Raw genomic sequence first — 14919 nt, forward strand, 5'->3', positions numbered from 1 at the left:
TATGAATGATGGCATTTCTTTATTCAGTAAATAAATGTGGACACCTACTCATTCAATCACTGACTAAATAAATACAAGCAAACCAGCATTACTAAATGAACGTACAGCACACATCAAGTACACCAGCCACTCTGAAATGAAGCATGCACACATCACAACAATATCAGCCACACAAACCAAGCACCATGCCATGTGGATATTCATAGCAATAACTGTCAACCTGTGACCATACACAAGTGCAATATATTAATCCTGTCAGCATAATATAACTCATATGATCAGACAGTCCGAGTAAACACTAGAAACACTCTTGATCTGTTTTCACTCAAATCGCCTTCAGAAAGTAAGACTCTGCTAAATGTCACTCCTGTAAACAAAACCTGCTGTCAACCTAAACGCTGCTAAATCACACCCATCGCCTGTGTACCGCATATATTTATGTATATGTATGTAAACTAATATATTTACATTATTCCTATATAGGGCGAGGCAGTGGCGCAGTGGGTAGCACGTTCGCCTTACAGCAAGAAGGTCGCTGGTTCGATCCTCGGCTTAGTTGGTGTTTCTGTGTGGAGTTTGCATGTTCTCCCTGCATTCACGTGGGTTTCCTCCGGGTTCTCCGATTTCCCCCACAGTCCAAAGACATGCGGTACAGGTGAATTCCGTAGTGTGTGTGTGTGTGTGTGTGTGTGTGTATGGTTCCCAGAGATGGGTTGCGGCTGGAAGGGCGTCCGCTGCGTAAAAACTTGCTGGATAAGTTGGCAGTTCATTCCGCTGTGGCGACCCTGGATTAATAAAGGGACTAAGCCGACATGAAAATGAATGAATGAATGTATTCCTATATAAAAACCTTTTATATACAAACATTTCTGCACACACATATATATATGCAGGTGTGTATTTACCCATGCATGATTAGCACACACACACACACACACTTCAATCATTTCACAAACACTACTAAACATTCAGCCTTATTTTGCCACTGTTAAACCACGTCACTAATAGCACACAGTATTGCCCTCGCTGAGCCTCTATTTACATGTTCATATATTTCAGGGGGCAGTTCACCCCAAAATGCTGATTCTTTCTTCATTAAACACAAGCGAAGATATTCTGCCTACTGATGGAAAACCAGTCAACATTCACTGCTGTAACAGACAAATAAATACTGTGGAAGTCAATAGACACACGTTTCTAACATTACAAAACAAATATCTTCACTTGTGAATGAAGGAAGGAACTCAGATTTGAAACAAGCACAAGCTGACTCAATAATCACTGACTGCTCAATATTGGCTGAACTGGCCTTTCAAGCTTGACTAACTTAAAGCTGCAGCTCACAGAAAACATTTCCTCACCATTTACTGTTTCTTCTCTTCTAAACCAGACATTTTTCCTTCAACTCAACACAAAAGAAAACGCGGTAACACTTTATGATAACTGCACACTATAAATCATTTATTAAGCATTAGCATGTAGTGAATTCATCATCTGTTAGGCATTAACTCTACATTAATAAACATTAGTAAGCAGTTTATAACTGCAGCTACTAATGCTGGATTCTTGACTTACAACCACATGTATAATGTGCCTAATAATTGTATTTTCATACTGTGTTAATGATTTATTTATCATTACTAAATGAAGTATCGCATTATTTACAAACCCTTTGCATTTAAGAGTAGTTCATTATTGAAGTAGTTATTATTCAGCCGTATATTAATAGTTACTATACATGTTAATGAATGCTTTATTAATGCAGTTTTGTGAGCTAAGACTATTCATGCTTTATAAATCCCTTATAAATGACAAATAAACGCTCAGAATCAACTGAACAATAATCTTTGCAATCTTCTCTAAACAATAAAATGACTGTAAAGTCCAAATATTGCCAAATAACAGGTGTCAAAATACAACATACAACTGGATACAACAACAATATAATAATAAGCAATGATTAAACAGGTCAGTGATTTATTTAAGATCAGGCTGCAAAGATGACTTTTTCATTTGAAGCACAGTTTCATTTGTGTATCTTCAAACAAATAAGACTGAATAAAGTCGTGTATGTCATTTTTCTTGTTTATATAATGCAATACTTCATTTAGTAATGATAAATAAATCATTAACACAGTATGAAAATACAATTATTAGGCACATTATACATGTGGTTGTAAGTCAAGAGTACAGCATTAGTAGCTGCAGTTATAAACTGCTTACTAATGTTTATTAATGTAGAGTTAATGCCTAACAGATGATGAATTCACTACATGCTAATGCTTAATAAATGATCTATAGTGTGCAGTTATTATAAAGTGTTACCGAAAATACTTCTGAACAATGTTGAACACTGTTATAACAGTAAACATACTGATACCACCTCAACATTGATTGTTTCAAATGTCTCCTGTGTTCAACAGTGATTTCTGGCTGCACTGCGCCTTTAACTCTACTGCAACTTTACTAAATAAATCAATACAGGCGTCAAACTAGTGGGAATGCACAATTCGAGGCACAATGATCCCTTTTTCGACAACTGTCCCTTTAAGTTGCATTACACTTAAAGAGACGGTACACCAAGAAATCCCTCACTCTAAATTCAATCCAAACCTCGTACAGTTATTCAACTGAACACAAGTGATTTCCAACATTCTTCAGAATATCTTCTAACCATTGACCACCATGCTAAAATACTGTTGAAGTCAATGGTTACCAGTTTGGAAATAATGGACAGTCATTTCTTAAGGGGGAGGGGGTGGATGTGTACTGTCTCTTTAAATTTAGTACCACTTAAAGAAACAGTTCACTCAACAAAAACAAAAAAAAACACACATTTACTCAACATCGACTACTTCAACAATGCTTGAAATCGATCATTATTGCAATTAAAGTCAATCCCCATCGACTTTAACAGTTGGAAAGTGACTGATGTTTGGCTCACTTTCAATTCAGCACAACTTAAAGGTACAGTTCACTTAAAAATATAACATGACATTTTACTCTCCATACACTGGCTTATTCTGTTCACAAGCTATAAGCATTTACACGCATCTTATAAACCAGTAATCACTGAGTATGACAGCAGGAAAAATACAAACACTACTGATGTCAGTGGTTACTGCTTTTAGATAAAGGATTGATTTAAAAAGCGAGTGATTTTTCAGAGCGCTGTACCTTTAAATTGCACTCAATTAAAGGGACAGTGCATCTACAAATTCAAACAGAGCCATCGTTTACCCTACAAACATTTGTTCTCAACAATTATACTCTTTATAATCATCATCATCATTATTATTATTACAGTTTTGCAAATAGAGTAAATGATGACTCAGTTTACACTTTGGTGTCATTTATCCCTTTAAGTTGCACTACATTTAAAGAGACAGTGCACCCACTGATGAAAACTGCACCATCATTTACTCTCCGCAAATTTGATGCACATTTTTATTCTGTCGACAAATACAGACACTTTTTAAAATCTTTTTTTCTATCTTATGTGCTTTTTTTGCTGCTTTTTCTTTATTTTTGTCTTTATAATTGTTGCATTTTGTATTGCTCTCTGTTGCTTTAAAAAAATAAAAAATTAATTATCAGATTATTTTATATTTTTTATATTTAAATAAAAATGTTATAAACCACCATCGACCACCATATATATTACAAAAGTATATATAAGCAAGTCAATTTCCTCCGATTACAATCAATTGTAGAGAGTGATTATTTAATGCACTGTCCCTTTAAGATGCCTGCAATGTAAATAATCCTAATTTCTCCTCACTGTAGTCTGAACGTGTGATTATCCCTGAGCTCCAGTGAGGGTCTCCACACTCTGTAGAGCTCCTGCAGCGTGCGCACGTCTTCAGATGCGTCGTGAGCTCTATACTCCTGCTGCAGAAAGTGCTGGACCAGGAAAGGCTGTGAGAATTTCTGTAGAGCATTTCTAAACATCTCCCGGCTCAGACTCAGCGTGTCCACACACTCCGACACACAGCTCCTGAACTCCTGCAGCAGCCCGAACTCCTCCAGCACACGCCGCAGGATGGGCCAGTCGAACCGCCGGCTGTTGTGGCCCACCAGGATCGGCCTGCCGAAGGTCTGAGGAAAGAATATTTCAGTAAACACACACTGAACTTGACACAGACTATTACCTACATCTTATGTTTAGTCCTTTTGGGTGGGGCTATCAGTCCCTTAAGACGGAGCTATTAAGCATTTAAGGCGGGGTTATTACCTCTTTAGGGTGGGGCAATCACTAATTTAGGTCAGGGCTACCAGTCATTTAGGATGGGACTGTCAGCCCATTAAGGAGGGGCTAGTAATAATTTAGGGCTGGGTTATTAGTCCTTTAGGGCGGAGCTAGTAGTCATTTAGGGCGGGGTTATCAGTGCATTAAGGCAGGGCTAGTAATCATTTAGGGCGGAGTAATCAGTACATTAAGGCGGAGCTAGTAATCATTTAGGGCGGGGTTATCAGTACATTAAGGCGGAGCTAGTGATAATTTAGGGTGGGGTTACCAGTAAATTAAGGTGGAGCTAGTAATCATTTAGGGCTGGTTATCAATCCATTAAGGCGGAGCTAGTAATCATTTAGGGCGGGGTTATCAGTACATTAGGGCGGAGCAAGTAATCATTTAGGGTGTGGTTATCAGTGCTTTAAAGAAAGGCTAGTAATCATTTAGGGCGGTTTATCAATCCATTAAGGCGGAGCTAATAATCATTTAGGGCGGGGATATTAGTACATTAAGGCGGAGCTAGTAATCATTTAGGGCGGGGATATCAGTACATTAAGGTAGAGCTAGTAATCATTTAGGGCGGGGTTATCAGTACATTAAGGTGGAGCTAGTAATCATTTAGGGCGGGTTATCAATCCATTAAGGTGGAGCTAGTAATCATTTAGGGCGGGGATATCAGTACATTAAGGCGGAGCAAGTAATCATTTAGGACGGGGATATCAGTACATTAAGGTGGAGCTAGTAATCATTTAGGGCGGAATTATCAGTACATTAAGGTGGAGCTAGTAATCATTTAGGGCGGGGTTATCAGTGCATTAAAGAAAGGCTAGTAATCATTTAGGGCGGTTTATCAATCCATTAAGGCGGAGCTAATAATCATTTAGGGCGGGGATATTAGTACATTAAGGCGGAGCTAGTAATCATTTAGGGCGGGGATATCAGTACATTAAAGTAGAGCTAGTAATCATTTAGGGCGGGGATATCAGTACATTAAGGTGGAGCTAGTAATCATTTAGGGCAGAGTTATCAGTACATTAAGGTGGAGCTAGTAATCATTTAGGGCGGGGTTATCAGTACATTAAGGTGGAGCTAGTGATCATTTAGGGCGGGGTTATCAGTACATTAAGGTGGAGCTAGTAATCATTTAGGGCAGGGTTATCAGTACATTAAGGTGGAGCTAGTAATCATTTAGGGCGGGGTTATCAGTACATTAAGGTAGAGCTAGTAATCATTTAGGGCAGGGTTATCAGTACATTAAGGTGGAGCTAGTAATCATTTAGGGCGGGGATATCAGTACATTAAGGTGGAGCTAGTAATAATTTAGGGCGGGGTTATCAGTACATTAAGGTGGAGCTAGTAATCATTTAGGGCGGGGATATCAGTACATTAAGGTGGAGCTAGTAATCATTTAGGGCGGGGATATCAGTACATTAAGGTGGAGCTAGTAATCATTTAGGGCGGGGTTATCAGTACATTAAGGTGGAGCTAGTAATCATTTAGGGCGGGGATATCAGTACATTAAGGTGGAGCTAGTAATCATTTAGGGCAGAGTTATCAGTACATTAAGGTGGAGCTAGTAATCATTTAGGGCGGGGATATCAGTACATTAAGGTGGAGCTAGTAATCATTTAGGGCGGGGATATCAGTACATTAAGGTAGAGCTAGTAATCATTTAGGGCGGGGTTATCAGTACATTAAGGCGGAGCTAGTAATCATTTAGGGCGGGGTTATCAGTACATTAAGGCGGAGCTAGTAATCATTTAGGGCGGGGTTATCAGTACATTAAGGTGGAGCTAGTGATCATTTAGGGTGGGGTTATCAGTACATTAAGGCGGAGCTAGTGATCATTTAGGGTGGGGTTATCAGTACATTAAGGCGGAGCTAGTAATCATTTAGGGTGGGGTTATCAATCCATTAAGGCGGAGCTACTAATCAGTCATTTAAGGTGGAACTATTAATCATTTACAGCAAGGCTATCAGTCCTTTAGGGCGGGTTATCATGCTATTACTCATTTAGGGTGGGGCAATCAGTCATTTAGGGTGAGACTTTCAGTTCCCAAATTACTGTTGTAACAAAACTATTAATGAAACAAACTAAAACCACACTGAAACACAGCACATTTGAAAAAAGTACTGAAATCAAAACACATCCAAACAGTGACTCTCCACTGACCTTGTTCTGCAGGAAGCGTATGAATCCTGTGAGGGCCTGCTGGTGTGGGACGGTCTGCACGGGCTGCTCTCTTAACATCAGCGTAGACCCGTCCACCCAGAGGCCGGTGACTTGAGACGCTCCCTCCGTTATGCAGCAGCGTGGCAGCAGATACACACTGAACACCTGAGCGCCGCTGATGGCCGACAACTGCACGATATCACAGCGGGACGTGTCTGAACACAGGACAACCAGAGAAACAGGTTACACACTATATTACAAAAATCTGATATTGACACTTTTATATGTGTTTACACGTAGTTGATCAAACAATCATTATACAATAACTTGCCTAATTACCCTAACCTGCCTAGTTACCCTAATTACCCTAGTGAAGCCTTTAAATGTCACTTTAAGCTGTATAGAAGTGTCTTGAAGAATATCTAGTCTAATAATATTTACTGTCATCATGACAAAGAGAAAATAAATCAGTTATTAGAGATGAGTTATTAACACTGTTATGATTAGAAATGTGCTGGAAACATCTGCTCTCCGCTAAACAGAAATAAACAGGGGGCTAATAATTCTGACTTCATATTTATATATTGTTTTGGTATTTTTAATGTGAATTCTATATTCCTTTTTTATATAATTAAAACAATATTAATTTAAAATTGGACAACTTTTTCTCAGTACTGGGTTGCAGCTGGAAGGACATTCGCTGCGTAAAACATATCCTGGATAAGTTGGTGGTTCATTCCACTGTGGTGACACGGATTAATAAAGGAACTAGGCCAAAAAGAAAATGAATGAATGAATGAATGAATTGGACAATTAATAAACTTTACAGCATTCTGGCACAATATTGAATTCAGGTGTAATACTGACACGTGTTCAGCTTGTTCCACTCATGAACCTTTAAATATATCGTCATAAAGCGTATATAACAGTTACTACAATCCTTCAAACGCCTGCTGCATCTCTTTAATAAAGTACTTATCTAGTGAAAGTAGCCTATGTAAATAAAAGAGTTTGATATGTACCCAGTCCGGTGGTCTCCAGGTCAAAGAACACCAGCGTCTCTTCCTCGCTTATCATGGCTTTACCTGTCAAACACACACACGCACACACACACACGTCAGAACTACAACAGACAAAAAATCTACCACTGTGATGACTACACACACACATTATCGCGAAACCGAAACAACAGTCATTACAAAGTCAACGCGACTGAAATGTTATTAACTAGTCGTGATTATTTTAGCGGAAGTTGTGATTCTGTGAGTGTTAATTGTGTGTCTTCTGTTGTTTAGCTCACACACTGTTGTGGTTAAAGCGGAGTTGTTGTAAATCCTGCACGGACAGCAGTGTGTTCCTGCTTTTGTTGTTGTTTCTGTGTGTGGAAAGTGCGAGACTCACCGCTCGTGATCCACTGGAGGAGCCGCAGCAGGAGTCCAGTCACCGCGCGCAGAACACCCGCGATCCGCCCGAACACAGACACACTCGCCGGGGGAACACAGGGACGCTGCGCCGCTCTCTGGAGCTTCGCCGGACACATTGGAAAGTCTGCTGTGTTTCGTTTTTTCAGAACACACTCAAAACCCACACACACACACACACATCCGTCTAAGCTGGAAACTTTTTTGCGGTCGGTTTCGAATACGAACACACACACAAAACACTCTCACATACACACTTAACACACACACATCTCTTTTTGTAGGAAACTGCGATGATAAATCTGTGAAGAATGAGAGTTACGCCCGCATGTCATAAGACCTACTGTCATGACAACACACACACTAATAAACACACACTAATAAAGACACATACACACATTAATAAGCACAAACAAACATACCGAGACAAACAAACATACGCACACACTAATAAACAGACACGCATGAATTTAAGCTGTTTAAATCAACAAGCACCTCAAACATGACCACTAGGGTCTAAGCTATGCGTTAACACGATAAATTATTGAAAAACAACTATAGAAATGTATATAATTGTATTAAATTACATGTATAAATATTTGATTATGATTATTTTTATTATGATAAGCAACTGTTCTGAAATTAGGCTACATTACAATTGAAGCTATTCTGTGACCACATAAGATAAGCCAGACTTAAAATACTTAAAATTATTAGTGATTTACAATATTTTCACTCTTAAACATTGAAATGTGTCCATATTTCCTATTAAAAAGGGTATAAATGATATTAATAATTATTAAAATATTCATTCATTTTCTTGTCTGCTTAGTCTCTTTATTAATCTGGGGTCGCCACAGCGGAATGAACCACCAACTTATACAGCAAGTTTTTACGCAGCGGATGCCCTTCCAGCCGCAACCCATCTCTGGGAAACATCCACACACACATTCACACACACACTCATGCACTACGGACAATTTAGCCAACCCAATTCTCCTGTACCGCATGTGTTTGGACTGTGGGGGAAACCGGAGCACCCGGGGGAAACCCACGCGAAGGCAGGGAGAACATGCAAACTCCACACAGAAATGCCAACTGAGCCGAGGATCGAATCAGCAACCCAGCGAACTTCTTGCTGTGAGGCGACAGCACTACCTACTGCGCCACTGCCTGGCCCAGTATTAAAATATATTAATACATATTGCCAGTCAGTGGCGGATTTAGGCACGGGCAGTATGGGCGATTGCCCAGAGTGGCATCTTGCTGGGGGTGACATGAGGAGATGGTGCAAAAAAAGTGCCCCAGTAAAAGCTTTGAGATCAGATTTACTTAATGCAAGTGTAATTATTTAGAGTGGTCATCCCAGAATAAAGATGTTAGACTTTTCACATTTGGCTTCTTTTGCTATTTTGTTTTTCTTTACATGCAACGGTGCAACAGAAACAACGCTCGTGAAAACAAACTGACGCATGTGTGCAGAAAGCCATTCCCGCGCGCTGTTCCTGACCCCGGTTGTTTATTGTACATGCAAGTTGACAAAACTAAAGTTTATTTCATATGATGATGTTACTTTGACTAAGCATGGCTATGAAGCAGAAAGGAGGGATAATGAGTCAGGGAGATAACAAAGACTTCATAACATTAATTCTCGGCCATGAGTCAGGTCTAATATTACAGATAATTCTATAAAACATATATTTTTTGTATTCTATAGAACTGTCATAATTTATATTCATGCATAAGTCATAGACTATGACTCCAGTTGTGTCTTTAAATTGTTTTTCAGCTACATTTAGGACTGATTTCTGTTATTTTTTTAGTGTAATAATTGTATATGATAATAATAATAATAATAATAATAATGATAAACAAATTGTTATATTTACTGAAAATAAATAAATATATTTAAATGTATGTATAATAATTATTTTAAATATTTAAAATGTAAATAAAGTCAACCACATAGTGTCCTTATTTCTTGGGGGATGGGGTATGTTTGGGGTGGTTTCACTAAGGGTGCCATTTAAACTAGTACTGCCACTGTTGTCAGTGTAACAACTAAAAAAAAACATTGCAATATTTCTTTAATAATCTTTTTTTTTTAATAAGACAATGATGTTCATTTTCTTTACATCCGCACACACTGATTAACACATTAAGGAAATATTCCACAAATTGCACCGTTTACAATGTGCTCCCGACAGCACAAACACAAAATCTCAAAGCACAGACTGTCTCAGTCCATCAAACACAAAGCAGGATCATTCAACTGAAAAATAATCGTCATATGCAAGATATTACATCCCTCCATTACATCCCTTGTTTATCTTTACAGTCTTAGCGCGAAACATACTCTACTACACGCACGTGTTTCTGCATTCAAAACAGCGCGCGCGAGCTCATTAGCATAAAAACCGTCAGTTTGTATGCTCATACTGAAGCAGCGGTCCTAGGTTAGTTAAAACGTCGGCATGTTTACACCTAGCAGTCTAAAACCAGTTCAACTACAGAAACTGAAGGTAAGTGACACCCTTAAGTACTGAAGCCATAATAGTTCACGCGTATATTTGCATAGAGTATGTTTCTGGCCTCAAACAGCGGCTGTAAAGGAGATTTGTTTTGTCAATAGTGTGGCATGCTACATGATTACATTCACTTATGCAGGACGCAAAACAATAAACAAACCGTTTCCTTCTCTCTGCCAAGATAGTGGACTGCATTAGTGGACTTATGGTTAGAATAGTACCCAAGTATACTTATTTAAACATAATTAGCTTACAGTCTTTCATGATATTGCACCAATGGTGACGGTTTCTTGCAATAGATGCTATGATGACATAGATATAGACATAAATATTAGTAACAGCACATGGAAAAACAGTAAACAGCTTCTGGAGACACATTCCCTGCACATAAACAGCAATGTTTATCATGTAAACTGATTATGGTTAATTCTTTTTGCTGTTATGTGTCCTTACTGCAATAAATGCGGACGTTGATGTCAGAATAAAGGGGAAAAATACACAGCAGACGACCCTGTTATAGACGCTCATGATAAATTAGCCCTAAATTAAAACACAGAAAGGACATTGTTGCCTAAAATAACGTAATTCCAGATGGCACAGTGGAAAGTCACACCAAAATAAATCCAGATACCTGAAATTCACAATAAAATAAGCACTTATAAAACACAATATACTTTAAAAAAAAGCAATTTAAGGGTGACAAAATAGATGTTCAAGTCTTGATTTGGTTGCACTACAGCAAAGAATTGTGGGACAAACACGTTACACATATCTGACGTTTCATCCCTAATCATCCTTTATCTTTGTGTTTTAAAGAAATAAATAAAAAAAGGATGAATACCCAGAATCAAAACAATTCACTGGGGATGAATAAGAGCGTGTGCCATTTTATGAGGCTCGTCCGTAAGAAACACAACATCTGCAACACAAAAAGACATTATTTTCACATGGGTCAACCAGCAGCTCAGGGATTTCAGCTATTTACAGGAACTCTTATCAATAATATAATATTACTTTACATATTTAGCACTTTATCAAAGGTTTTTAATCATAGAGTGAAAACAATGATAGCGATGCGGCATGCAGTCGGCTGAAGTCACCTGACCTCTCATTGGCTCAGTTCTGTAAACATGATAAATGGACATTACAGCTTAAGTAAAAATCGCTCGTTCCCTGCTCAGCTACTCTAGAATCTATTGTGAAAAATGGACTGGTCCAGCCGGTCCACTTTACAGTCAGTAGGTCATGTTCACTGTGATGCTTCCCATTCATTTCCACACCGTTCACTACTTTCGATCCTTCCTTACGTTTTGTTCACTGGAAGGATGAAGGATGGGCCACTGTTGCATGAAAGGCCAGATGGTTGATTTTCAAGCCGTTAGAGTTATTCAGCAAAAGGTGGACATCATTATCAAGAGCTGTGGCCATGAATCCAATTGGGAAATGTTTCTGTATGGATTTACAGATTTTTTGAATGCACTGTGATTCTCTCCCCAATGGACTCTGAGCTTAGTTTTTACCAACAGATGGCGCTATGTGCTTTACAAACAGCATTAAATCCTATATGCACACCACTGGAGAGTGCCACCTGCTGTTACACACTAGCCTAGAGTGCCGTCTGTTGTTCAAAACTAGAGTGCCGTCTGCTGTTCAAATCTAGCCTAGAGCACCATCTGCTGTTAAAAACTAGTCTAGAGCGCCGTCTGCTGTTCAAATCTAGCCTAGAGCACCATCTGCTGTTAAAAACTAGTCTAGAGCGTCATCTGCTGTTAAAAACTAGTCTAGAGCGTCATCTGCTGTTAAAAACTAGTCTAGAGCGCCTTCTGCTGTTCAAAACTAGCCTAGAGCGCCATCTGCTGTTAAAAACTAGCCTAGAGCGCCACCTGCTGTTCAAAACGCACCATCTGCTGTTCAAAACTAGCCTAAAGTGCCGTCTGCTGTTCAAAACTAGCCTAGAGCGCCATCTGCTGTTCAAAACTAGCCTAAAGTGCCGTCTGCTGTTCAAAACTAGCCTAGAGCGCCATCTGCTGTTCAAAACTAGCCTAAAGTGCCGTCTGCTGTTCAAAACTAGCTCCGAGCGCCACCTGCTGTTCAAAACTAGACTAGAGCGCCGTCTGCTGTTCAAAACTAGACTAGAGCGCTGTCTGCTGTTCAAAACTAGCCTAGAGCGCCGTCTGCTGTTCAAAACTAGACTAGAGCGCTGTCTGCTGTTCAAAACTAGCCTAGAGCGCCGTCTGCTGTTCAAAACTAGCCTAAAGTGCCGTCTGCTGTTCAAAACTAGCCTAGAGCGCCGTTTGCTGTTCAAAACTAGACTAGAGCGCCGTCTGCTGTTCAAAACTAGACTAGAGCGCCGTCTGCTGTTCAAAACTAGCCTAAAGTGCCGTCTGCTGTTCAAAACTAGCCTAGAGCGCCACCTGCTGTTCAAAACTAGGCTAGAGCGCTGTCTGCTGTTCAAAACTAGCCTAGAGCGCCGTTTGCTGTTCAAAACTAGCCTAGAGCGCCGTCTGCTGTTCAAAACTAGACTAGAGCAAAGTCTGCTGTTCAAAACTAGCCTAGAGCGCCGTCTGCTGTTCAAAACTAGACTAGAGCAAAGTCTGCTGTTCAAAACTAGCCTAGAGCGCCGTCTGCTGTTCAAAACTAGCCTGAAGCCCCATCTGCTGTTCAAAACTAAGCTCCGAATCCATTCCAGAGAGAATCGCAATACATTCATGAAATCTCAGTATCAATGCAGAATAATTTCCACTGTGATTCATCATCATCATCATCATCTTCCTCACACCATGAACTCATTGCTGCCATACAGCACTAAAGGCTGTGAGGAACCAAACTCGTGCTCTCTCCTGCGTCCGCCAGTGTCTCCCGGCTCGCGGGGCTTCGGCGGGCAGCTCCGGTTGGCTCGGGGCCGCGGTCGGGTTTTTTCGGAGCTGGAGGCACAGCGGGCGCTCAGGGAAGCCTGTTCGCAGCTCTCCGGGTCGGGGAGAATGTGCAGGTCTCCAGTTGGGGAGCTGGAGGAGAACAGAGGACCGGAAGAAGATGAGCGAAACCGATAATGAGGCGTCGACGACACTGAGGAAAGAGAAGCGACTGCTGAATCCACAGAGTCCAGAGATTCAGGCTGACGCCGCAAACATCGCCTGCTTTTAGACTCCGACTTCCTCCAGCGAGATGCAGACACTGCGCCGGGGCTTTTTTCTGAAACAGAGACATTTTTAAACTTAACCCTTGGGTGCTGTTGGGTGGTTTTCATCCACTCTGGGGTGATTTTGAGTCTTAATTTGGCCACAACTCTCTCTGCGTTTCAGCAAATGGGATGATGTTTAGTGATGAATCTTATTTTGACACATATTTTGGGGAAAATAATTTGAAAATGTTCAAAAATTCAACAATACACTTTGGGCAGATTGACTCCCCTTTGGTTATGTTGGGGGCTGTTTTTTCCCCCTTGACTTACATTATAATCACATTATTAAGGGTTTTAGCTTATTTAATGTGTAGTTTTTAACCCTTGTGTGCTTTTGGGTGGTTTTCATCCACTCTGGCGTGATTTTAAGTCTTAATTTGGCGACAACTCTCTCTGTGTTTTCTCATAGATATCTATTATATTGACATTTTGGGACTGCAAAGCCATGACAGCTGCTGGTTTTCCTTTTTGGGAAGAGGTAAAACAGTAGAAATTAAGTTTTACCTATTTCCCAACAGGAAAAAAACACCTACAATCAAGATACAGTCATTAGACTATTCATTTAAAAAACACAACCTGCTTTTAATCTCTTACAAACAAAATGCACAAAACTTTAATCACCCCACGGATCAGAAGCGGCTCCCTCGGACTCCATCAGGTTTTCTGAGCTGTCCGCCGTCCCGATTGACGCCTCCGACTCCAGCATCTCATCATCAGACGCTCGCGGCTCCAAAGCCAGCATCTCATAGGTCAGCTCTTCCCTAAAATGAAGCAATAATGAAGTCAGCTCCTCCAGACAGGAAGGATAGTTCATGCGGAGGTGATAAAGGTGTGTGTTTACTTCTCCTTCTGCAGGTTTTCTATCTGCTGCGTCAACACTTTCTCCTCCTGCTGCATTGCTGCCTGCTGCTGCTCGCTCAGCACAGGCTCCGCCCCCTCATCAACAGGCTCCTCCCTCTCAGACGCCCGAGGACTTAAAGGTGGAGACGGCGTTTGACGGCCAGATTTACGAGCACGACTCTTACCCTAAAGAGCAGAGCAGAGAAAACCTTATTATTAGAGAGCATCAAATTACTGATTTAAACTGTGTGCTATAAAATAATAACTAAATAAATAAATAAAATATATGATATAATGTATATAATATTAAAGTACAAAATATATATATATACATATAATATTATAATAATACAATATTATATATTTAAAGAAATACAGACAAATTATAGGCAAAAATATTAATAAATATCATTATTTAACATTTTAATATTTTTTTAAATATTTAAAATGACAAAATATACAAAATATTTTTACAAATGCACACAAAAAATTCACACACACACACACACACACACACACACACACACACACACACACACACA

General features: G+C 39.8%; 2 protein-coding genes across 2 annotated transcripts in view; both read right to left on the bottom strand.

Moving 5' to 3' along the window:
- Positions 1-8098, bottom strand: plex9.1 (PML-like exon 9.1). The gene is made up of 4 exons (XM_087311340.1): positions 7809-8098; positions 7430-7492; positions 6408-6622; positions 1-4098 (listed from the first exon to the last, which is right to left on the bottom strand). The coding sequence occupies exons 1-4, from the start codon at positions 7945-7947 to the stop codon at positions 3778-3780; spliced, it is 738 nt and encodes a 245-aa protein (XP_087167466.1). The 5' UTR covers positions 7948-8098; the 3' UTR covers positions 1-3777.
- A 4851-nt stretch (positions 8099-12949) lies between these two features.
- myo9ab (myosin IXAb) overlaps positions 12950-14919 on the bottom strand; it is a 63721-nt gene continuing 61751 nt past the window's right edge. The window contains 3 exon segments of the mRNA NM_001423784.1: positions 12950-13548; positions 14159-14298; positions 14379-14563. Of these exon segments, the coding sequence (NP_001410713.1) occupies positions 13130-13548; positions 14159-14298; positions 14379-14563 (744 nt within the window). The 3' untranslated portion in view covers positions 12950-13129.

Source organism: Danio rerio, chromosome 25 (assembly GCF_052040795.2).
Source record: "Danio rerio strain M-AB ecotype USA chromosome 25, GRCz13ab, whole genome shotgun sequence".
Lineage (NCBI taxonomy): Eukaryota > Metazoa > Chordata > Actinopteri > Cypriniformes > Danionidae > Danio > Danio rerio.